This window comes from Danio rerio, chromosome 10, assembly GCF_049306965.1.
Source record: "Danio rerio strain Tuebingen ecotype United States chromosome 10, GRCz12tu, whole genome shotgun sequence".
Lineage (NCBI taxonomy): Eukaryota > Metazoa > Chordata > Actinopteri > Cypriniformes > Danionidae > Danio > Danio rerio.
In genome coordinates, this window is record NC_133185.1 from 25,372,379 (window position 1) to 25,399,037 (window position 26,659).

Sequence of the window (26,659 nt, forward strand, 5' to 3'; positions counted from 1 at the left end):
ATGTCAAGGATGTTTATTAGTTTCAGTTATGACTAAATCTGTTAAAGACTGCCCTCTATTGGCAGTGATGAGCAAACATGCCACAGCAGAAAAACTCACTATAGAGATTCCTTCAAAACACATAATGCTCTCCAAGGTTTACATCTAATATCAAATCAAGACATTCAGGGAACCCAAATTTCAACTCCATAAATAGCCTTCAACAATGCATTAAACCTAAACACTCAGAAGCCACGTATAAAGAAGCAGCTGATGTGTGTTTTATAGCAAGCAGAACTTTAGTTTACTGAACATGACACACACTATTTAATCAGTCTTTTTGGAGGCACAGAACCATGAGGATCTCAGGCTGGGAAACTTCCCTTTGTTGACTCAACATCTTTCCACATCCTCCTTCCACAAGGGACGATTACATAGCCCACTGCACACTGCAGGGGTCCGGATCCAAGTATTTGAACACACAACCGATTCAGAAGACAAGACTGCCCTCCAGCACTTCAACTCAACTGATGGGCACAAGACTCCACATTTACAAGCAATTACTGTTTATTTTGTTTTTAGATATGACTTTACTCTATGACCTCAAGAAACTTACCAGAAAGAAAGAGAAAACTGAGCCCAGATGATGCAATACACATGCAAATGTCTTTTGAGACAGCTGCCCAATTCAAGTTTAATTTGACACAAGCATGAGCAGAATTGTATTATTTTGTATTTAAATATGCATATTCAGGTCCTAGTTTCATGGTTTAGTGCCTCGGCAATGTGCAAATCAGCTTAAATACAGATAGGAGAATCTTTCTTAAATTTGTAATTCCCCTTCAAAATAATAATAATAACAATAATAATAAACACTTTTTAGTAACACTTTACAATATGGTTGTATTAGTTAATGTTAATTATTGCATTTTGCTAACATAAACATTGAACAATACATTTACTTCAGTATTTGTTCATGTTAGTTAATGAAAATGCAGATCATTGTTAGTTCATGTTAAGTCACGGTGCAATAACTAACATTTACAAGCATGAATTAAGATGATAATAATACATATATTAAATTATGATTAATAAATGTTGTACAAGTATTGTTCAAATGTAGTTCATTTTAGTAAATACATTAACTCATTCCTTTTCTTTTCGGCTTAGTTCCTTTATTAATCCAGGGATGCCACAGTGGAATGTCAACTGGCAATTTATCCAGCATATGTTTTACGCAGTGGATACCCTTCTAGCTGCAACCCATTACTGGGAAACACCCATACACTCCCATTCACACACACACACTACAGACAATTTTAGCTTACCCAGTTCACCTGTACCACATGTCTTTGGACTTGTGGGGGAAACCGGAGCACCCGGAGGAAATCCACACGAACATGGGGAGAACATGCAAACTCCACACAGAAACGCCAACTGACCCAGCTGAGGCTTAAACCGGCGACCTTCTAGCTGTGAGGCGGCATCGCTACACACTGCACCACCGTGCTGCCTAAATGCATTAACTAATACACCCTATTGTAAAGTGTTTTTTTAAAAGTCCATGTCAAATCAAAAAGTTTTTCTGGTGTTAGTACCAATTGGTTAGTAAGGTAAAGGTACTTAGGGTATTACTTAGCTAATCTTTAATCTAGACTGCTCCAAAACAGTAACACAATTCACAATTAGAAGATATCGACACTCAAAGCTTTAGGTTTGTCATTTCCGACATTATGAAAAAACGTTTTACAACGTCAACTGACCAATCAAATGCTCTATAGCAGTGGTTTTTAAACTTTTTTCATCAAGTACCACCTAGGAAAAAATACTTACTTAAATGTAAAGTGTTAACCTATAGTAAACTGTTCATCAAAAACTGGAAATGTTGCTTGGACCTCGTATATGTCATCATATTTATATTTTTGATCAATTTTGAAATATATGTCGCATGTACATATGACATTCTATTCCTCTGCAGATCGCTAGAAGGAAGCCCATGTACCACTAGTGGTCACGTACCACAGCTTGAGAACCATTGCTCTATAATATTTATTATGGCCCCTCTAAGATGCTATATTGCTGATGGTGAAATTGGTTATTTATCATGTCAAATAGGATTCAAATTGAGGATTCACTTACACGCTTGCAAGTATAAGAAAATAATAAATGGTAGCCAAACTGTGTTGATCTGAACTCCTTATTAGTCGTTTACTCTGTTAATCTCAAAACGATTAATCTGTGCAAGAAAGTGAGCATTATTTACCTTTTCATCCACAACTTGGCTTCCCCTAACAGGATTGTTCAACATTATTTTTTAAGTCGACAGGACGTTGTGAGGTGAATCATTCTGTCCATGGGAAACATATATCATTAATGGCTGGTCTGCTTTGTAACAGCACATTGAGCTCAGTTTAATTGGCTACTCAATCTTAACCTATAAAAGCGTGCACCATTTATGGATTTGTGTAGATTGTGTGTGGATGCTGAACAGCAGCACATTCATGTGTGAGAGATGGAGATGCTGCTGCCATCACTTGCTCCTAAAATCTCCTAAAATCATTTTTCTACATATTTAGTACATAGCTCAAATCTGCAAAGACCAACAGATAGCACTGCACTTTAGTCAACTTGTGAAAGCAAATGGTGTGCTTCTACTGTATGTCTTTGTAAACTTGAGCATGTAAAAAAATAAATATCTATAAAGAGCTAAATATCTAGCCATCTATTACTGTGGATATGAGGATGGAATCCGTGTCATCAGAGACTTCCTCTCTTATATCAAAAACAAACACAGCACAGATCCTTTCGCTTAATAAGATCATCTTAATTTATTGTCATAAGCCACGAGTAATCATTTGTTTTGGCCTGTGTATATGATTTTTTTTTTTTTTACTTTCAGTGGCAGTAGCTGCTGGGAAAAATGTCACCCACATCTTAAATGGCCTTGGTTAGTGGATTAACAGTGAATTTTCATTTTTGGGTGAACAATCTCTTTAAGCTTTCTGAGCGTAGGCTGTTTGGGGACTTGAATGTCTTTCTTTGTATGAGCCTGGAGAGTGAATTGACCTTTGCATTAGTGGATGAAGCAACGCAGTTGCAGAGGTCAGTTTTCTCATGCGGTTAACACACGTGACGGACCATCTAACAAGACCATACAGCTCCAAATTTCCTTCAGCATAACCCAAATAAAGCTTCCATCCCTGATGACGTGAGTATTTACATTTCACAGGCATTTCCATGAGCTGATGGCCATGTGACTACAGAAGGAACGCAGGACTGTAGGATTATGGAATTTGTGCACTGATGTGTGTAAGTTACACAAACTGGGTTTTTATATTTTGATGGCATAATTGTGAAAAAAACACACTACCCTTTTATTCTGGAGTTTGACCAAGTTTGGACTGTACTAAAAATGGTGACTTGCATATAGCTTAAAATAAACATGGGTAGTTAAAGGAAGCAAATGTTCTCAGGGATGTATAAATGTAATTTCTTAAGTAAACAACAACTTTTGAAAATGGCTTTAAAAGTACAAGTTTCTGAAAATTATACCAGTGTTTCCATGTAATAAACTATGTTTTTTTTGTAAAAAGGTTGTAGGTTTTAATGTTTGTTAAGGGAAAGGAATGTGTGAACGCTTATCAAACAAAGACATATATTTTAAATGACAAAACTACAACACACAAGTAATTACTTTTTTCTTCAGTCTCATTAAAATTTCTAAGATTTTTACTTCATATTTTTCTGTTATTTAAATGAATGTTAATTGAGTCAGTCAGAGCCCAAAATTCTGCTGAATTTCTCTGTTTGTGCTCCACTGAACTGAAATCATGCGATGCTGGAACACCACAAGATCAAGTAGACTGCTAAATTATGACAAATATATAGTCCTTAAACTATCATTGTAACTGTCCAAAACGCGTCATGCTTGATTTGTCATTCAAGTTTGTTCCCCTCCTTATGGGAAGCTTGACTCACTCGTTCGGTTCTTTAGAACAGTTTGTTCTAATTAACCAATAAAACAATTGTTGGACATGCACATATAGTAGCCTAATTCGCTTCAAATGTCATTTTCACGGACATTTTGATAGAAAGGTAACAGAACTGTTGACACGAGAACCACGAACGCTCCGATTCGCAAAGATGACTCGTTGAAAAGATTCTAACGTTACTCACAACAGAAGGGCGGTCAGATGTCATAAAACGCAAAAACTAAAATATTACCAAAACATTTAATATGGTCTACACTCCGTTTCATTGTGGACTGTAACTAATATATAACTGTTCAAAGTTTGTTCAAACGAGACCCAGTCTTACAACTTTTGACATTCTGACTCGCCGGCTTTAATTCCCTCCAGTCATATAAAAAAGAGACACATTTTTGTAAAATTCTAGCTTAATAAAAGAGTTTCCTCACCTTTTCCGACGTCTTTCAATGTCTGGTCATCTTCTTTTTTTGTCTTTATAAATAGTTTGAATGTTCTGAAGTAGCAGAGTGTCTACATTTAAAGAGCCGGAGTGAAAGTCTGCTGGTGTGTTCATTGGCTGTGTGTAATTCCTGGCGTCGGATGGGAGGGCAGTTCATCATGACTCTGTATGGAAACGGGATGTTTTGTAATGTGTGGCGCACTATTCCAGACGGATAAATGGGAAATGAACAGACTTCCCGGTGGCTGTGATCTGTACACTGTCTTAAAGGCACAGTGTTTGGTATCTGAAGAATGCCTGTCTGACATCTATGACGTAAAGTCATCACAAAAATAATTTGGGATAAGGAGTTTAATAATAATAATAATAATAATAACATTATAAAACATCACACACAATCAAACATTGTGAATACATAATAGTAATTAATTCAGAAAATTAGAAAACACTGACCAAAGATACATACAGTAAGTAGGCCTATACATTAGTGTCTATTACAATGCACATTAGTGCACAAAAGGTATTGTGTAGATAAAAGTGCCTCAAAGCCTGCCTTGAGAATACTGTAATAATGCCTTCCAAATGCCAACAGTTCAGTTCAGAGTCATAATTCAAACTATTTTAGGTAGTTTGTTCACTGATTTGGTAAAAATGTGTGATACACATTAGACTGGACTGGCTTTAAATATCATTTATGCTATACATGATGTGTATAACATTTATAACTGAGCATTTCTCACTTGAAAATGTTTATAAATCTCTTTCAGGACCAACAGAGCAGTGTCTTCTGACTCCCTGCAATCCAGACAGAAAGAATGATTAATTACAGAGCATAATAATAACACATCCCATTAAAGTATTCAAATCAAAGCTAAGATATTTTGATGAAATTTAAGTGATTTTTGCGCCTCCTTTGAATGTCTAACTACCTAAAATCTGATGCTTCAGGTCAAGCACTCCAATTTAAAGTCTGTTTTCAAAAAAAGAGGCATGGTCACTTTATGATAAACAGAGATAATGTAGAATTCCTTCACACATTTGAAACACTAATCTGCAAACAATAGTAACTCAATAAAGCTGCGGTCACACTTGACTTTTCTCCCCATAGACTTTCATTCATATGCGGTGCAAAGTTCGAGCTTGGTGAACTCTGACCTGCGAAATCACATCACTTGACTGCGTGAGACCAGTAGAAGATCAAAACATGACCTCTCTGGACAGAAATTTAAAACAATCTAATAAGCTTGTTTAATCCCGACCCTTTTCCCAGCGCCGCACGAGAGAATATCGCATGCTCAAACTCTAATGTGACCGCAGCTTACTAACTAGCCCCTCATTGGTTTTTGTGGAAGCTTAAATGTGCCATGTGACTGGCACGAATGAATCCCATTGGTTCTCGTACATCGAGCTTCCTTTACTAAATTTGAATACTGTAAACACTGTTTTTCTTATCATTGTTTATGTATAACTACATGACTTAAAACTGTTCATCATATAAAAGTGATCCTGTCTCTTAAAGTGCTTAATTCACATGAATAAATTTTTTTAACAATTTTTAAATATTTAAAGTGCCACAGCTGTGTAAATATCTAAACACATAAATATATGCGTCTTTCAATGAAAAAACAGCTACACTGTCAGATTTGATTTCTAACATTTTTATGTTCTGAAGAGGAACAATTTTCTTCTGCATTTACAACAACATGAGAGTGAGTGAAATATCACATAATTTTCATTAAAACGGACAATAAATGCTTAAAAATAATACAAGAGTCATATTTATATAGATATGTACGTGATCCTGGGCTGCAAAACCAGACATAAAAGTAAATTTATTGATAATGACATTTATAAATCATCAGAAATAAATAAGCATTTCATTGATTTTTTTTTTTTTTTTTTTAGGACAGGACAATAATTAAATAGTCGAGATACAACTGTTTGAATATCTAGTAAAATATGCATTGGCTATTCCTTCAAAATATCTGTGCAACTCAGACTGCTTTTATTTTCCAGGGTCACATATCCACAAGCATCATAAAAGGTTTTGTCTTACCAGTAGCACAAATGGCTCTGAATGGCGAACAAGTACTCGTTGAAGCTTTCAATCGGCGTCTCCTGAAGGACAAAGTCAATCCGTCGCCCACGATTCAACATTCCCACCTTGACATTGCTGTCCTCCTGCTCCACAGGACATGCTTTTGCACAAATGTTCAAATATTAGTTGAGTCATTTAAAAACTTGATTAATATCTCCATAGAAATTTTTTTTATACCTTCTGCTTCATCTGTGGGGGTCATTGCGCTCAGTCCACCTTCAGCAAGTGCTGGTGTTGGGACCTGAGAAATGCTCTGCCAAACCATACGTAAGGAGCCCAGTAAATCAGAACTGACTCTAGTCAACCCTTCTTTGAGCTCTGTGAACATCATTTAATCATGATCAGCCTCAGAGTTATTTTACAATATAAAAACTACACCATAAGTGATTTAAATGTAAATACCGAGGTGCATCCTCTTTCTGCCTTTATGATGTGGGATCAACATTGCAGGTAAGTCAACGTCTTGAGGCACAATCATGGGCTCGATCCGATACGCCACAGGATCAAACTGCACAATAACATTGGAGGTATAATAACTGAGCTCTATTACGCAATAATTTTAATGATAACATTCTAAAAATCATTTTAAATGAATAAATAGCAGAATAAGAAACAATATTGCTGGACATTTTATGCAAAATTGATGACCTATATAAACAACGACAGCCAGTAAGGATCAAATCTGCTTTAAAAATGCAGAAAACAAAACTTTAGTTATTGTACAGTTATCGTTCTTCGTGTCAATAGGCTTTAAAGGGATATTTAATCACCCTCAAGTGGTTCTAAACCTTTATAAGTTTCTATCATCTGTTGCAGAAAATATTTAGAAGAAAGCTGCAAACCTGCACCCACTGACTTGCATAGTAGGAAAAACGATTATACAATGGAAGTCAATGGTTACAGCTTTCTTTAAAATATCGTATTTGTTGTTCTGAGTAGAAGAAAGAAATCTATAAAGGTTTAAAAGGTGTACAGAATAAGTAAATAATAACCAAATTTTCATTGTTGGGAGAACTATCTCTTTAAGTGGGTTTAATGGCTTTCGCTCAAGATTTTGGAGATGGTCTTACTGGGTGGAAGATGTTGTAGAAACTCTTGCAGGTTGGCAAGCTGTAGTTGGGATCAATCCTCTTCAAACCTCTAACGGTTAAAAACATTCCTATGGGTGAACCGGCTGCAAAGAATGCCTGAGGATGAAAGGCCAACTGAGGATAATCTATGGATACCTGCAGAATAAACAAAATGTCAGTTGACAACTGTAAGTTAAACAAGCAGGTGTTTAGATTTTATTTGTCTTTGTTGTTATTATTATTGTAAGCAAAGCATTGGTGATTTAGTAGACAACAGTAGCCTAAACTTTAAAGGATATACAGGATAAAGATAATATTAAATAAAGAAAAGACATGAATTATTTAATAAATATTTATGCATATAAAGAGATAGATGCGAAATGCAATGATAGTAGGTAGGTAGGTAGGTAGGTTACTTTATTTATATAGAGTGGAGGAACTATGACGTCAAGTTGTATGCAAAAACCCGGAAGCGAGTTAGCATTTTAACAGTTCCGGTTCCCTCGTCCTAAAGTCTGTGGGATTTCGTTTAAAGTGCTTAAATAAGGTTTGTGGCTAACACAAACACAAGATACTTTCACGTTTTATTCTGCAACATAAAACACATAAGTTACAGCACACTCTTGATTTTTTAAATCGGTAATGCTTCTTTAAAAAGACGTTTGCTATCAAGTTGCTAAATGGAACTACAGGCGGTGTCGGAGTCATTATCATCATTGAGCTGAACTGGTCTGGAATGCAGCTCGCTTGCGTTGGGCATTTGGATTTGTATGTTATTTAAGTATTTTCATGAATAGTATTAAAGTGTTTGTAGTATTTGTTTAATTGGGAATTCATATTGTGTGTAGATAATTCCTTCACTTATAAAGACTGTCGAGACAGATTCATTTGTTAAACATTTATTTTAATTAAACGATATTATGAAGATACTGCTTACCTGTGCAGCCTGTTGCTTTCCTGCTTTCTTTAGTAATGCAAATGTGTGAATAAATGTGTAAAACTACTGTCATTTTAGCGTGATCAAGTGATTTCTTTTTTTGTTTTTTTGTCATCTGAACACATTTAACTCTGTCATAACTGTAATATTTACACTCCTCCATAAAACGTATAGCATATGTGACTGTATGAGCTGCTTTTCGCTGTTCTTTGTGAAATAAAAAGGATATTGAATGTTGTTCTCGATCCATCATGGAACTTGCAGGGATAGCATATAGACTTGTTTCTCACGCTTCATTTCTGTCGTCTGTTGAGGTAAGCAGGCTGTGTGCACACGAGCAATACACTTATTTAAATATGTCTTATGATAATACTATGTAGGCACATTTATACAAACAGTTTTAAAACTTTTACAACAAGCGTAAAGCAAAACAGATGTATTTCCCACGTAAAAACGATCCAAAATGTACATAGGTCTATGTGTTTTTTGCTTATTTATTTGTTTTTAATATATAGAGTGCATTATAATATAATAAACAGAGAGATTAACTCTTTGTCATGGACATTTCTAATAATAAGCTTGAAAAGTTGTCTGTAGCAGGGTGGTGCTGACGTCATAGGCGAGTGTCCTGAAGGCACTGTAGACCATTTATAGCCTAATGTTAGCTTTTCAGTTCCTGCATTTGCATTTAAAATCCAAAAGTGCTCAAACTTATATTATCGTGTAAGGATTATCCAGCTGGACAAAACATGTAAGTCTAATGAACAGTGTTTGAACACAGAGCTTAATATTTACAATCTTCAGAAAGCCTATGGGACAATCCTATAGGGATTTTATCGAGGAAACCAGTTTTATGCTAGCAGCCGATTAGCCTACAAGGTGACGTCATAGTTCCTCCACTCCATTGATATGTCTGTTTTAAACACCAACACTTACTTGTCCAATGCCCACATCGAAATGCTGATAGTCAACAGCACTAGTGGTAGGGGTTTGAGGATCATGATGGTTTCTCATCCCGAGACTTGGGGAGTTTGTCTCATTTTTGGCTGCAAGTCCACTCCCCATTCTGGAGGTCTGTCAGATATATTAAAGAAAGTTATCAGAAAGTGTCAAAACAGTTGATAAAAGCATCTGAAACAATGGACTCTTATCTGTCTTCCTTTCCATTTATGGGTGTGGAGAGGAAACCGTGCACAGTCAAGCCACATTTCAAACCTTTTCCACTTCTGCGTCTATAAACACAGTAAATTTCAGGAATTACCTTCCATTTCTTCACACAGTTCAAAATTTTCTTTCGAGGACCAAGAGGTATGCCGATATCTTTCAGGTCCTTCTCTGAGCAGAGGATCTGAAACAATTTCAATTGATGAAAATGATGAAGCTGAGTGTTTTAGGATGTGTGATGTGTGTGTTTGAGAACAGAAAACTAACCAGAGACTCCATATCCACTTGTTCTTTGTGCAGTAAACTGAGGTGCTCCTCCAAATCATGGCTTTTCAGCGCCACCTCCAGGCTCTCATAAGAACCACAGTCTGAGTGAACATGAGCGTCCTTGTGGAGCTTTAGGAAATATACAGAATTGTTAGTTAATAGATGAGTCAAAGTTTCATACTGAGATGTTGCTATTATTTATATATATATATATATATATATATATATATATATATATATATATATATATATATATATATATATATATATATATACATATACATATATATTTTGGTAACACTTTAGTTAAGGTCACAATTTATTGTGTTAACCCATTAACTAACACTAGTAGCCGGGCCCGGCGCTATTTATAAAGGATTGTTCACTCAAACTGAAAATTCTTTCTGTCATTAATTATTAACACCCCCGTCGTTCCAACCTTCAGAACCCACATTTAAATATTTTTAAATATATGACATAGCAATTGAATTATGAGAATGGCTATATCATGATAAACAGTGCTTTATAATAACAATAATAATTCCTTACATTTCTATAGCGCTTTTCTTGGCACACAAAGCACTTTACACATAGGGGGAATATTCTCATTTACTTTTTCATTTTTTTTTTAAATGCAAGAAAGATCATTACAAAGATATAATATGAACAAAGAGACAAAGAGGGTTACATAAATAGAATTTCCAGCAAATTAAACAAGTTTAAATGATTTACACTAAGAAAGCGTTTTAAATGCAGTGTAATTGTTAAGAGTCTTTTAAAGAGTTCACATAAATTTCAAAGTCCATTCTGAAAAAAAAAGTAAGGGTGTTTCTTTGAAAATGTACATTTATGGATGTAAAATTTTGTTTAAAAAAGCAATAAATCAATAATAAATTTACAATGAGAAGGATCTACACTAAAGAATCCAGTTTAAACATCTAAAGAATACAATTTTTGGGGAAATACAGAAGTTTGGACATAAGAATTTTTTAATGAAATTGGAAAAGTCAACCCAAAACACTTTACAGTAAGTACAGTCCCAAAATAAATGGTTTAGAGTTTCATCATATTGAGTACAAAATTAGCATTTAGGGGAAATATTGTTATTAAATTTAGCTAGTTTGGTATTTATTGGGTAGCAATCTCCTCATCTACCACCAGTGTAGCATCCACCTGGATGAAGCGACAGCAGCCATTTTACACCAGACCGCACACCACAGAGAGAGAAGAAAGAGTAATGAAGCCAAATTATTATATGGGGGTGGTTGGGAGGCCATGGTGGACAGAGGCCAGTGGGTAAATTTGGCCAGGATCCCGGGGTTAAACCCGTAATGTTTTTCGATAGACATTCTGGGATTTTAGGGTATATGCTGAAGCATGCTAATAGGACTTTTAGTTTGCCAGTAACCTGGGTTAAGCGCTTCCGGCGAACTGTATGCCAAAGGAAAAATCTGCACGTTTTTAAGGTCTGTTTTCTTTCAAAATCAGCGATCTCCACTGGCTGAGTGATTTCCGATATGAAGTGGGTCTCAGATTGTACTAGAAGCACTGCATTAAATTACATTTTCCCCGCCATGTCTTTATAATATGAGCATTTATTTTATATTAACACTAGCTCGGCATATACCCAATTATATTCATCTGTCTCCATATTCTACTGCATCCCAGAATATTACACAGCACCAAAAATGTAAAAAAAAAAAATATATATATATATTGATTATATTCAATATATTTTTGTGTACGGCAGACGGCAACTCGACGTGACCCGCAGGGTAAAGTCTAGATCGGATATGCGGCCGTCCGGAAGTGCGATATGCGCATTAATAAAGCAGCAATTTTTTTAATGACACTGTATAACAATAATTAATATTTTTACATTACTGTGACGGTTGGGTGTAGGGTTGGGGTGGGGCTAGACGTTAATAAAATACAACAAATGTGAAATTTAATAAATAATAGAAATATTTCAGGTTAACTTCCGGCCGCAAATGTATCCGCTCTCTGTGTGCTCCAATCAGGTGAGCCCTCTTCAGCGCTCGCCATGACAACGAGATAGCGGTGACGTGCCTTGCAAAAATTTGCATGTGCATTCCTATAAAGCTCGTGTGCTCTCCATCAGCGTTGTCAGTTCGCTCGGTGTTGCTGTTTGTACTTGACCAAGGTGAGTTCAATACCGACGGTACGAGTGGCCATTTTGAAGTAAAAGCGATTTGCCGTCCATTTGATCTCATTGCTGTCGCGATGGAAAGCTGCTGCTTTGTTTTTATTTAATTTATTCAAAAGCGCGTTATTGTTTTCCAAATTGTAGAGTGTCGCCTCTTGGTGATTCTATGCTCTTTGCTCTTTGTCTGACTGTTGTAATGTTTTGCTTTGTTTTTCAGCTAAGCTGTTGAGCAAAGAAGCACTATTGAAGACAACAGTTGAAGACAACCGCGGTTTATATTCACGAGCGCGCGCGTTTCCGGGTTGTTTTCTGAAAGTTTGTCTTGTTTGCATGTCAAACTAAATAAACTATACTCTTTCTAAACACCTGTCTCGTGTTTTCTTTGTCCTCTACAGCAATGCACTGTCATGTAAGTCTGTTGAATGCATTTGTATGCAACATGGTTTGACAATACAGTAGTCTAACTAATAAATGGTTGTTATAAATGTACCTTCATTAGTCAACATTTGGTGTAGGTAATAAAAAGTTAATCAAAGATGTCCTAAGACATAAGGATTTTGTTATGGTTGTTATTATTTAATATTATTCTGTGTGAATAATATTATATTATATTTAACCAGCAAATTATACTATATATTTAACATGCCATGAACTTACTGTTATTTTAAAATTTGCTTAATAAAATGTCATAAGACAAGAATGGGTGTTGTTTTGGTTTTATGGCAATCTACAGTAGGATTAAGGTTGACTACAGCAGGTATAGGCTACATACATCATATGGAGTTTTTTTTAATGACCCAAATCAAGTAAAATGTCTCTTACTTAAGTACTTTTAGCACGCAAAAGTCAAATTTAAGTATATAAAATACAGTTTCCAACAACAAAATTTTGCCTTGTGAAAAAGACCAGTGTGGTGGTGAGAAAAAAAGTAATATCAAGTTATATATATTTATAAAAGAAGTTAAACAAGTTGTCATAATATTTAGTCATTAGATCATGTGACCGCTAGATGGCGCTCAATTAAAAGGAGCGTTCATTTCAAAGGAGCGCTACCCTGTACTAAAATGGCGGCTCTATTGACGCATCCCTTTCAATAGACAACATCAGGGTAGGCAACATCCAATGTATATTTCTATGGGAGCTAACTAGTATTCAAGTCATATCATGCTCAACTCTTATTACTCTTTTACGCTCTTTGAGAGTCTTGGCGGGATTTCAGAATGATATTTAGGCAACTATGAAGTAGCAGTACCGTCAGTGTACCATAGTTACACAATGCAGCATTTAGCTCGCTCATAAACATCGCTGTCTGAGCAGAAGTTTCATCATTAGCCTTGACTGTCAGATGCTCTTCATCTCAGGAGCTGTATTTTTAGATGCTTGATAACAGATATAAGGTGAGTTATGGCTGGAGTGGACGCTGCCAGACGGGCTTTTTAATTATTTTGGCATAACAGGAGCGAAGAAGGATACTAAAGAGTGACAGAGTCCACAAAACTGCTCTCTGGTTGCATCTCATTTAAAGAATATTATCTTTTAGAGCTTCATGCACACGGCGATGGAGGCGCACTCAGCGCACAAGGGAGAAAAGTGGGTGACATGATAAGAGCAGCTTAAATTATTACATGTTTTGGTTCACTAATTATTTAAACACAACTCTTTTGAGCTCTAAAAGGAAAAAAAACACATAAGAAATTTGCTGTTAAATTAATTTTAGCAGAGACGCAACTGCCAGTCATTTATTAGTTATTCGGGAAGATGTAGCCTAATAAAAATGTTTTAATAAAAAAAAATAAAAATAGTTTACTGCACAGTCCCACAGTAGGCTACACTATAAATAATATTTTATTTTATTAATATTAATATTATTACAATTTAGCTAAAACTGACAAAACGCAGAACCCTTTGAATGTTTGCTTTCATTTTGCTAAAAAGCGCACTTTTACAGTTGTGTAGAGAAATCCCATTATGCAGCAGCAGTCAAGCTATAACACATAATAAATGCCTTTTGCGTTTAAAGACGATCGGCCTGCGAAGCCAAGTTAGCAGTGTTATAAATGGAATAGGTATATAGTGCTTAAGTGGAATTACCGCGGATCAACCGAGAAACCTCACGTGCGCTGCAGGTAGGCAGAATGATAATCTTTTAAAAATATGTAATTTAGGCTATACTGCTATTTGCTCATGCAATCTTAAACAACATAAAATATATTGTAGATCTATTTTCTAAAATACAACATATCGAGTTTGTTTTGACTTGTAGCTCATGGCCCTTAAATGAAAATAACCTGAAAACAAGTTATTAAAAAAAAGGCTTAATAAATAAAATAATTAATAAATAAAATGATGGGTAGGCCTAGTAACCTAATGGTTTATGATGGTTTACAATATCACGAAAAAAACACACTTATGATAGCCTAAGATAAATCTTTGTTTTTAAATTTAAAATGATGAAAAAAAAGTTATAGCATGCTGAGTTGCGTGTTATCCGTGCCAAAATTTAACCAATTTTCACAGTAATAACATGTGAATTTTGGTATCTTTTTTAGGTCTTTTTCTGGCTACACTAATGCCTTAAAATGTAACTGAGTAATTGTTTTAAATGACATTAGATTTTAACATTTAGCTTAACCCTAACACTGATGTTGGTTGGATAATAGGCTACGTGAAGCGTGATGACTCGGTTAAGCTGATTTCACTATATTTATTTACCCGTTAAATGAATAGTCTGATCGTGGGTCAGCTTGCATGTGTGGGCATAATTTGACGTCTTTACCTAAAACTTTAAACATTCATAGGCCTGTTATTTAAAATAAAACGGAAATAAGGAGAATAACATATGATTTAAAGCACTCGTTTGGCACTAAAGCCATGATCCGTCTGCTTTAATAAGCGGTATGCATTACCATTGTTAATAAAATTCGTAATAGCGAAACTGCATATTGTTATTACTATTATCACGTAGCCTATATTACTGCCTTAGGTCAGTAACTTAAGCAGTAATACAAAGTAATAATAAATGTGAATAAATAGCCTAAATGAAATAAACAAGAGACAAAAATCAGTCACCAGGTCTAGTGCCCCCCTATGGATTTAAAGTGCCCCCTCAGTTTTGACTTCCTGGCGCCGGGCCTGTTATTAACTACTAATTAACGGTTCAATAATATTTAGGTTTTAGGTTTGTTATTTAATAGAGGACTTAAAATGTCACACGGAAAAAAATGTCACATGTTACTGATGTTGGATTAATCTAAAAAACAGGACTTTTTTGGTAACACTTTAGTTTAGGTCACAATTTATGGTATAAAAAAACCATGAACTGGGAGAGGCAGTTGCGCAGTAAGTAGTGCTGTCGCCTCACACAGCAAGAAGGTCGCTGGTTCGAACCACGGCTCAGTTGGCTTTTTTGTGTGGAGTTTGCATGTTCTCCCTTCCTTCGCGTGGGTTTCCTCCGGGTGCTCCGTTTTCCCCCACAGTCCAAAGACATGCGGTACAGGTGAATTGGGTAGGCTAAATTGTCCGTAGTGTATGAGTGTGTGTGTGAATGTGTGCGTGGATGTTTCCAAGAGATGGGTTGCAGCTGGAAGGGCAAAAAAAACTTGCTGGATAAGTTGGCGGTTTATTCCGCTGTGGCGACCCCGGATTAATAAAGGGACTAAGCCGACAAACTAACACTATGAGCTTAATAAACTACTAATTAGCAGTTTATTAATGGTTAAGTTTTGGGTAGGATTAGGGATGCAGAATAGGATCATACTTTATAACTACTAATGAACAGTTAATATCTTAATAATAGGCAGGTATTAAGCTAGTAGTTAATAGTAAAATTGTGACCTAACTTAAAGTGTTACCTTTTTTCATGAACAGAATTGTGTAAGCGGTTGTACTGTAGCCCTAAATGGTTGCACTTTACAATAAGGTTTCATTAGTTATTGTATTTACTAACATGAGCAATATTTGTCCAGCATTTATTAATTCACTTCATGCTTGTTAACATTATTAATGCACTGTGAGTTAACATAAACTACTTTATTTTCAATAACTAATGTTAACAAAGATGAACAAATACTATAATGAAGGTGTTTTTCATTGTTTGTTCATGTTAGCAAATACATTAACTAATATATCCTTATTGTGAAATGTTACCCAATAAATATATTATATTATGTTGGTTGCATGTTGAAATGGAACATTAATGTCTAGAAATTTACCCAAAATGTTCCTCATAGTGACCATTTGAAGTTATGCAATGTTTATTATTAAATTATTTTGCCATATGTTATGGAAAAGACTAGTTTTTATATAGAGCACATTTATCTAGCAGTGATATTTAAGTTTTATTTATATTCACTATAAACATGTATTATGTTATAGCATTTTAAAGATATTTGTTTTGTTGCAACATTTGTTTTATGCATTGTTTATTGTTTAACTCATTTTATGTGTCTATTTTTGCAAATACTATTTCTATTTAGATTTATTTTTTATTTCTATTACTTGATAGAGAAACATTTTCCCATGCAAAATTCATATCTATCTTATTTCAGTAACATTTGCTTTTCCTTAACAAAAAAGTGGTGCAAACCTCATGATCTGTGACATCTGCACTGGTTTCTTGATTGGTGAGGAGATCAAACAGGATCAATGATCCTGTGTAAAATGAAACACACAATTGGAAAGATGAATATAAATCATTTGCACCATCTATAAGTGTGGATTACCATTATATCAGTAAACAAAATCAACATACCAAGGCTGTGTCCAAACAGGGACACGTGTCCAGTGAACTGCGGATGCCTCTGCAGGAAGAGGCTGTGCAGACGGTTGATTTCAGAAGCCACAGTGTCCACAATAGTCTGGCAGTACGTCGCACTATTGTAGAAAAAAAGGTCCAGCACGGTGTCGTTGCTGAACTGACGCAGACGGCTAATGCTGGGTAGAGTGATTCTCTCGATGTCTCTATTCAAAATAGAAATGAAATTGTACAATAGCGTGAAACACAAGAAAACAATGGAAATTGAGAAGTTCATTAAAGGGAAGAGTCACAGAAAACAATTGCAGTTATATTATTTAATCTCAGTAGTTGTATGTGAAGTGTTTTTTTTAGCAGAACGTTAAAAAAGATTTTCAGCTGAAACACTAGTCCTTATTAGGGATTCATAAAATGCAAGTAAGGTAATACTGGTACTGGTATTTTGCGAGGTAAAAAAACATTCAAAACAAATTGAATAACAGTGACTTCTGGTTATAAAACGAGGTCTTATAAAATAAAAAAAATGTAATCTGTCTGTGCATGAAACTGAACATTATTTTCAATTCTATTTTGGTATGTATTCATTTTTTATTATATTCCTATATCTTGGATAGGGCAAGGCAGTGGCGCAGTAGGAAGTGCTGTCGCCTCACAGCAAGAAGGTCGCTGGTTCGAACCTCGGCTCAGTTGGCATTTCTGTGCGTAGTTTGCATGTTCTCCCTGCCTTCGCGTGGGTTTCCTCTGGGTGCTCCGGTTTCTCCCACAGTCCAAAGACATGCGGTACAGGTGAATTGGGTAGGCAAAATTGTCCGTAGTGTGTGTGTGGATGTTTCCCAGAGATGGGTTGCAGCTGGAAGAGCATCTGCTGCGTAAAAACTTGCTGGATAAGTTGGCGGTTCATTCCGCTGTGGCAACCCCGCATCAATAAAGGGATAAATATCTTTGATATCCTAAAATTGTGTTAACTCATGTTGGGTGACTATCACTTACTGGCATTAGTAAAAATACAATTAAACATTTAAAAATATGTGATGTTGTTGTTGAGTATTGCAATAGAGATATTTCTAACGATATAGCATTAAAATAGGTAAATGTTTCCCACTGCTGGGTTGCAGCTGCAAAGGCATCCGCTGCAAAAAACATATGCTGAAAAAGTTGGTGGTTCATTTCGATGGAATGGTTTTAAGCCGTAGAAAAATGAATGAACGAATGAATAAATAGGTAAATAATATTTTTCAGATCTAATTAATTCAAATTTAGACTAAAAAAACTGTGTCAATGTGCGAGGATTTGGTCTACAACACTATGAATGAGTGAAAACCTCAGCAGATATTCTGACTCTCATTGGCTGTTGTCTTTATAAGTATTTAGTTTCAGTTCACCTTTGGGCTACTCCAACCAATAGCAGACCAACAATTACTGGGGAGGTGGGGCTAAAGATAGTAAGGTCCCATCTAATTGGTCAAATTTAGCAACCAATGTATAAATTTATCACATATGCGTGTGTTTTCCAGAGATGGGTTGCGGCTGGAAGGGCATCCGCTGCGTAAAAACTTGGTGGATAAGTTGGCGGTTCATTCCGCTGTGGCGACCCCGGATTAATAAAGGGACTAAGCCAACAAGAAAATGAATGAATAAATGAATGACATATCTTTGCGATACATAAATTGCATATATGACAGGGTGCTTCAAAAAGAACACCACAACTTTGAAAATCTGCATTTAATCAAAGAAATATGATGGAACCTTGGGTAAATAATCAATTAGAGGAGTACTTAAAGTTTTTTTTTTTAGTAGAAAACAAGTTCATAGATGTTTAATATGACTCCCTCCAGACATTTGAGTGACATCAACCCGAAAGTTGAGATATTCTTTTTGATTGACCCTGTAATATAGTGATAATAATAATTTTGTGATGTGTTGTGCAGCCCTAATTACTATCAAACATCTTACTTGTCAACTCCTGTAGTTTCTCCATGCAAAACTTTGTGCCAGTTGACTGGAAGGTACTCCACCCGTCCAATGATGCTGGAGTCTCCACTCGGCCTGAAATGGCTGGTTATGAGGCTGTTGGATGCGTTTCGAAATTCATTCACTGAAGTGGAACAAAAAAAAAGTGTTAATAAAATGTTAAGTGTGATTGCTTGCTAACTAAACAGTTACAGGGATCCAGAATAAGGGGAAGTGCACATCTTTAGTTTTAACTGATGAATGCTCACCACATTGGACAATGCCACGCAGACGTATATCACAGGCCGGACCGATGCCATGAACCATGAACACTAGGTGGTCTACTATCTCTGGTTCTCCTACAGAAATACAGCAAGAAATCATATAAATAGATTTATATTTTTTGCAAACACACGTTGCAAATCGCTAGTTCTATGTAATGATTGAAGATTTGCCCAGTTTAAAAATATATAAATCTATAAAGTCAGTTAAGTTGTAAGCCAGCATGCAAATAGTCCTCCCCTTTAGAGAGACTCAGTTCAGCATTGACTTTAATGGAGTTTAGTATTGTTTTATATGAAAACATATACAGACTAAGCATAAATATTTGGTTGAGTTTGATTAGCATGTTGCTAATCTAACAATGTGCTAACAAATACTCAAAGTCTGGACTACAGTACCTATTCTTTCTGTATGCTGTGTAGTTGAATGCTTATGGAGTTATTACATTGTTAACTTAATGTCCATATGAAATCAAAATATACAATGTTTATTTTGCTAGCGCACATGGTTAAAATGTATGTAAAAATGTACTCTGAAGTGAAAATGTATCTGTGCCAAGTTAATCCACTTAAAAATAATTGATTTTGTGTGTGTGATCTGACCATTTCCTTCCATGTTTGGAGTGGCAGTGTTTCTATGTTGGCGTCAGTTTGACGATATCCTTAACAACGCCACTCTTACAGTTAGTTTGCAATGAGGGAATGATGCGCAAAAAAGAAAGCCTCAACCCCTTCTCAATATTCTGTTTCATTTAGAACTGCATCAACACAATGAAATAAAAGCAGCTTCAGATTCATGTTTTTTTTTTTTCGTGTGCACTTTAATAACAAAGTAACCAAGTATTCACACAATAGATGTACTGCTCAGAGCAAACGTAGAAAAAAAAAATCATTAAAGAAGTTTAGATTCACCAGTCCTGACCCAACTTGCACGGATAAATGCACGGATAATACACAGAATATCGAGTGAAAGAGACAATAGTTTAGCTAACATGTTGCAAACCAAGTAATACTCTAATAAGTATCAAAACAAAAAAACTGAGTTTGTTGTTATCATATTGCTAATTTGATATTTTAAACATAAAAATACAAAAACTCTGGAGTATAATAGTTTATAACTTACACTGAATGGCATTGTTTTATTTTTTCACTATTAAATGAAAAGGGTATATTTTGCCAAAAAGTCAGCATCTATAATGAACTTTTCGCAATGCATTTTCAGACTGCAACATAAAAGATGAGTATTTTTGACTTTCGACAAAAAAAGGATCATCTTGTTTTTATTTTGAGTGGCCTTTTTGTGTGTCAGAAACAAGTTTGATTGTCAACATGATTTACCTATAGTGTTACAAGCAACTTGATTGTCACACATATGCCACCTTAAAAGGCTAAATATAACTTTTTTCTCATTAGCATTTCAAACATATTTTCTGAGCGCTTCACTCACCCTCTGGAATCTCTATTGAAATATTCTCCACTCCTCTCTTCAGTGTCCTGGGTTGAGTTCTTTCAGTCGGGGAAGGGGGAAAGTCCTTGCAGCTGCTGGGGTACTGAGTCATGAGCTGTGGCAATGCAAAGAAACATAGACAATAAAGTCATTGTGAACAGAAACATGACCATTTCCCACGAGCTTTACGTTTAGCAACTACCTTAGGATTGTGAAGGATCACAGTTTCCCCTGTTGGAAGCTCTAAATTTGTCTTCCATTCATCCAGTGTAACTGCGATCATGTAGGCATCCTGTTTTTAAATAAAGAAAAGGTTTGAAATGAGTAATGAACTGAAAAATCAAAGTCGCCTTAATCTTTACACAGGATTAAGACAAAAGGTCATTGTAATGTACAAAAACAATTGTATGTTACAAAAAGCAGATTTTATTGAAGACAGGTGTGCTGCAATGTGCTGCTCTATGATGTAACAGTGTGACTAAACTCTGCCTCCACATATGATGAGCAAAAGCTGCTTCAAAGCACGGCCTCTTTGTCACGGTTTCCGAAGGTTTCATCAAGTCAAATTTAAGACTTAAGACCTTTTTAAGACCAGTATGAATTAAATTTCAGGCTTATTTAGGACTAAATGCTAAGGATTATTTTTCTAATGGAAAGGATTTTCACCAGCCTCGTCAAAAAAAATATTAAATCTAATTTAGTTACTTCTTATCCACATATTTTAAATATTGTGTCAATGTGCATGCACTTTTATTCAATAAAACGTTCTTAAGAAAAAAAATTATAGTTATAAAAATATAAATACATGGAGAACTTTTAAACAGTTTTTTGTATGGAAGATAATTAAACCATATTGTTTTTTGTTAAATGTTTTAATGTTACATTGTTTGTGATTGGATGTGTGTTGGCCTGATTGTGTAGCTTTACATGGACAAAGGAAAATTAGGACCTGTTTAACATGAATTAAGACCTACAACATAACATTTGAGTGAATTTAAAACCTTTTAGGTTTTTGAAATTTAAGACATTTTAGGACTTCACTGATTCACAGTATAGACTTTAAATTTTTAGTCAGCCAGCCCAAGCATTTCCCATAAGCCATCTTGCCATTACAAAATCGACACATTTATCGTTTCACACTTCTTTAAAAATCAGTAATCTTCACTGCCTGACTAATATACGAAATAAGGTGAGTCTTGGACCAGACATGAAGCACTGCATTAAATTCCCTTTGAAAATGTATTTTACCCCCGTATTTTTTAAATTACATTTTGTCCCAAGCCTGCTGCTACTGACGGGGCTAGTGTTTACACGTTGTTTCATCTCATTTTACGCTTGAACAACTAAACGAATGCTCTATTAAACTGATTTTATTTTTAATTGCACTACAACACTGATGCTGTAAAAAGAACCTTATGAAATTGAAAGTAGTCACATTAACCTTTCACTGGAAGTTTATTGTTGGCTGAAAAACACTATAACACAAATAATTACAACAATAAATAACATTGTGCAGTGCTAAACTGTGGTTTCTTAGCTTAGCATTGGCTTCTTTCTGATTCTAACGTTAGGAAGGAGTAGATTACCTTTACTTGAAATGACACTTAGGCATGGGACAAAACCGTTTTCAAGGTATACAACGTTTTGAAAAACTCACGGTTTTAAAACTGCCAGAATGTTCTGTAATACTGTTCCAATGGTATATGTAAGATTAAAAAAAAGAAAGAAATGTAAGTATTTTAGGACAACAGTATCTACAGCAGAAAATATATCCAAAAATGCCGTTTGAAATTGCAAAAAAAATTCTGAATTTGTGAAACTAATGAAGACAGCAGAAGTCAATGACTTTTAAAAATATTTTAGCCTGACATGTTTACCGTTTCAAAATATTTTATATGTTTCCCAAAATAAAATATTTTGTGTTCAAAAAGGGAAAAAAGTTTGTTTTGTTACTCAGACATTTAAAAAGAATATATATTATAGCAGTAATCTTAATACCATGAAACTGTGATATTTTTTCCAAGGTTATCATAACGTCAGAATTATATACCGGCCCATGTCTAATGACATTCCAGACGTTTTATTACCGATTCGTTTACAGACAATGCACAATTCAGATTTTTAAATCTGAAAACAATACTCTGCTGAATACATTGGATCTGACAGCAAGTGTGAGTAACTGCGTTTATTACTTTACAATTACTTTATTACTTCTTATTATATTCACAGTTGCTTTGTCTGTTATTAAAGATTGTTCTATAGTTACTCAGTATTTAAGTGTTTTTAACCTAAATCACAATAGCATCTATCTAAGGATGTATCCTGTCAAGCACACAATCAGAAGTTTATATCTGTGGGCTTTGGAAAATGATCTTACAATGAAAGCGTTGAAATTTAAATACACAAAAATGCCATTAATACAAGTGTGTTTAATTCCAAACTTACAGCCTACTCTCCTTATTCAAACAGTGTGTTCAAAGATGGCCAGAAAAAATGCCTAATATGATGTTATTTGATGTTGAAATCGTAAGATAATGACCCCTTTAAGTACTAAATACTAGAAAAGTATCACTGTTTTTTATTGAATTTGTGCAACCCACCTCAAGGAATTCGCTGAGATCTTCAGTATAGGGAGTGTAGCTCATGTCTTTGTTGCCTTTGTGGAACCAGGAGCAGCGTCTGACCTCGGTGGGCTTCTGTTCCCAATATACAGGGTAACGCTTGCGCTCACGTAGCTTAACATCATACCTTCGTCCATCTGTAGCCACTACCACTTCATCCTTATCATATTTGCCTGCTGCAGACAAACCGGATCTCATGGTTATGAATCAAACATACACGTGTACTGGTGGCATGACCTACAGTGAGCTCCTATAGAGGATTTAATGGAGTACCTCGAGCGTACGCCTCCTCCAGCCGCTGTGAATCTTCTCTGCTGAAGGGCTGCCAGGAGTCTTTCGAGTCCACCTGCTGGTTGAAGAACCAGTGGTGCTGGATGGGCTCATACGGCTCCACAATATTCATACTGAGAAGAGCAGAGACGCCAATGCCTATGGACTGGAAATATAAAATTTTTTAGTACTCTAATTTCTGTACATGATAAATATTATGCACATATAGATAAATAGAGAGCACTTGAAAAATTAAAAACTCTCAGTTTCTCTAGAGTTTCTGGATATAATTCAATTCATCTTTATTTCTATAGATCTTTTACAATGTAGATTGTGTCAAAGCAGCTAAACATACAAGTTCTAGTAAATTGAAACTGTGTCAGTTCAGTTTAGCTCAGTTCAGTGTGGTTTAGTTTTCACTACTGAAAGTCCGAACTATGAAGACCACATCTTTCCATGTGCAGCTCCTCAACTCCCAAACCAAGCAAGCCAGTGGCGACGGTGGCGAGGAATAAACTTCGACAACTGACAGAAGTGAAAGAAAAGAAACCTTGAGAAAAACCCAGCTCAGTTGGACATGGCAATTTCTCTTCTGGCCAAACTTATTATGTATTACTTTTGACTAGGGCCAGACAGAATCTGCAGATTTTTTGCCATTTCTGAAGAGAATTTTGTAAAACATCTGCGGATTTATGCAGAATTATTTTGGGGATATCGTAACAAAAACTTAATATATGACAAAAAAAAAATAGTTTTTTAACTTTTATTCAATGTTTACAATGCAAATCCATCTAAATACACTTGTTTGGTAACAAAGCAAGTCTCTCGTTATATATCTTTATTAAAAGACAGAAAATATTACTTTACAAATGGGCTAGTAAATAAACCCTATGAACACATTCAGATTAGTCAATATTATTACTAAAGTTAATTTAAAATCTGAATAAATATAAATTTACACAATACATAGACTTAATGATGGGCTAAAAATCTGCAGATTTCTGCACACACAGTTTCTGGGCCAGTTGGGATTTCTGTGTGGAGTTTGCATGTTCTTTCGGTGTTGGCGTGGGTTTCCTCCACAGTCCAAAGACATGCAGTATAGATTAATTAAACTAAATTGGCGATAGTGTATGTGTGAATAAGTGTGTATGGATGTTTCCCAGTACTGGCAGCTGGAAGGGCTTTCGTTGTGTAAAACATACAAACAATTACAAATTCCGCCCTGATAAATAAAGGGACTAAGCCGAAGGAAAATGAATGAATATATTTGTTAATGCGTTTGAAGTTTTAGTCTGAACAAAAAGTGAAATGTGCAAGTAATTTGAATATCATTTATTTATTCATTTTCTTTTCGGCTTAGTTCCTTTATTAATCAGGGTCATCACAGCGGAATGAACCACCAAGTTATCAAGCAAATGTTTTACAGAGGGCATGCCCTTCCAGCTGCAACTCAACACTGGAGAACACCCATACACTCTTGCATACGCTATAGACACTACGTCCAATTAAATATCATATAAAATTATTTTAAAGTACATCAAATGAATTAAAGTACACTGTAGTTAGACTATCAAAGAATAAAATGACTGAAATTGCGAAGTAACAGCTCACAAACTTCAAGGAGAGTGGTTACGTCATTGCTGTGATGTCAGCTGTGTTACGTAATACTTAGTGATGGCAGCAGCACAAATGACAAACAGAAGTCAAATGTAAAGTCGGTTCAAGCGTGAATGCCCAACAGAAACACTGGAGTGAACAATACTCTAGAACCAAACGAACGACATTTTTACCCCGTTCATACTAACATTGTGTGGCGTGTTTGCGTTTCTGTTGTTGGGCGTGCAATTCTAACGGAAAAGTAGGACGCAGCATTTAAACGAGTCAGCAAGGACAAACAAACATAAAGAAAATGTGTTTTATTTACTCGTGCAAATTTAAATATACAGGAAAATGTATCCAGCTATGTTTGATAAATGAAAAAATAATATTAAATAATAAAGCGTATCTGTCAAACAAGTACAGATGATTCAGATGACATAATGTCAAGCTTGTCTAATCATTTAAAGCACGCTGTTATGCCATATCGCTCGTAAGAATAACGAGAATGTAACATCTGAGAAAAATGTAAACAAATGAGAGGAAACAGCATAAAAATGTATCGCCATGTACTCACCGGCTGCTCGTACGGAAGCTCGCTTAGGACAAACTTGATCTCTGACAGAGCAAACCTCACGCTGTTATTCACTCTAGTGGGCAAATCCGAAGTAAATGCGTTTACCAGGAGCTAACTTCTTATAAGTCGTTCAAATTCTGTCTAAAGGTCGACTGATGGGGAATTTTGATACTAGAGCTGCAAGAGCGGCTGCAGGTCAATATGGTGAGGCGGTTATTATGAGTCAATCAATATCAAATTATGGCGCTCATAATCACGCGCATAGTGATCTCAGAATAACAAATGACTCAATATTCATCTGTTTCTAGCCTGTTGCAAAATAAGTGAGTTTATGTTTAGAAAGTTCTCAGTGGCGAGTGACTGTCTTTTTTTAATGTAAAAGTTTATATATATTTTTATATAATTGTAATGAGTAGGCTAAATGCACATTGTGGACACATTATAACCCATACCATAACCAGACCATAAAGTAAATAAATTGGAGACCCTCAAACCACTGTGTTTTACTCATATTCAAGAAGTTTTTATTAATTAAAGAATGTAAGCAAAATCTATTATCACTTTTAATCATTTTAATTACTGATATCATGTTATTTATGTTTTATATAAACACAGTGGACCAATATTTTACCCACATTTAATGTTTTCCTACCAATTTTATTGGAAAGTACACAGTTATCAAGCATTTAATATCCTTCTACATTGTACAAAATTCAGGGTTCCACACAATCGACTTGTGTTGGGACAACTTGAAAGAACTAAGTTAACTGATTGGCTTTTACAAATTTAAGTGGTTCGAACAAAAAAAAAGTTGATTTTAAACAACTCAAGAATTGGCTAGTTTCAGCTCATTTTAAAAAAGTCATTTTAACAAACAGCAAACATAATTTCTTTGAGTGTATAAAATCAGAGAAGTTTTACGAACTAATTTCAAGAGGAGCACATGATTTGATTGATCATGGATGGTCTCTCAGCTGTAATCTGCAATAATTCATACAGATTGATCCAAGCCTAGTAGCCTACTGCATTATCTTCGTTTTTGGAAAAATCC

General features: G+C 35.3%; 2 protein-coding genes and 1 long non-coding RNA gene across 5 annotated transcripts in view; 1 reads left to right on the forward strand and 2 right to left on the reverse strand.

Annotated features, from left to right (window-relative positions):
* tacc1 (transforming, acidic coiled-coil containing protein 1) overlaps positions 1-4,539 on the reverse strand; it is a 45,822-nt gene extending 41,283 nt beyond the window's left edge. For both annotated transcript variants that reach the window (XM_068223947.2, XM_068223946.2), the window contains exon 1: positions 4,397-4,539. The gene's annotated coding sequence lies outside the window, so the exon portion shown is untranslated. The remainder of the gene's footprint in view (positions 1-4,396) is intronic.
* Positions 4,540-4,743: 204 nt separating this feature from the next.
* ddhd2 (DDHD domain containing 2) lies at positions 4,744-25,701 on the reverse strand. 2 transcript variants are annotated; one of them, XM_073914639.1, is made up of 18 exons: positions 25,609-25,701; positions 23,788-23,957; positions 23,436-23,598; positions 23,142-23,338; positions 20,744-20,833; positions 20,542-20,656; positions 19,083-19,172; positions 18,817-18,958; positions 16,861-17,069; positions 16,696-16,760; positions 9,944-10,072; positions 9,774-9,860; positions 9,449-9,586; positions 7,576-7,731; positions 6,908-7,013; positions 6,683-6,823; positions 6,464-6,605; positions 4,744-5,202 (listed from the first exon to the last, which is right to left on the reverse strand). In XM_073914639.1, exons 3-18 carry the CDS (start codon positions 23,563-23,565, stop codon positions 5,127-5,129), a joined length of 2,013 nt encoding a protein of 670 aa, XP_073770740.1. In that variant the 5' UTR covers positions 23,566-23,598; positions 23,788-23,957; positions 25,609-25,701; the 3' UTR covers positions 4,744-5,126. The 2 variants fall into 2 exon arrangements, with proteins under 2 accessions (XP_073770740.1, XP_002663587.3); XM_002663541.9 differs by lacking the exon at positions 23,788-23,957.
* On the forward strand, positions 12,073-12,473 carry LOC137496580 (uncharacterized). Its single transcript, XR_011017021.2, has 2 exons — positions 12,073-12,107; positions 12,328-12,473. It is a non-coding gene; the product is annotated as an uncharacterized lncRNA (long non-coding RNA).
* Positions 25,702-26,659: the final 958 nt, after the last annotated feature.

Coding starts and splice junctions, on each gene's coding strand:
- ddhd2 (XM_002663541.9), bottom strand. CDS start 23,565: ATGAATATTGTGGAGCCGTATGAGCCCATCCAGCACCACTGGTTCTTC. Junction 20,834..23,141: donor ATCTCAGCGAATTCCTTGAG/GTGGGTTGCACA, acceptor ATTTAAAAACAG/GATGCCTACATGATCGCAGT. Junction 16,761..16,860: donor CCTGTTTGGACACAGCCTTG/GTATGTTGATTT, acceptor CATTTTACACAG/GATCATTGATCCTGTTTGAT.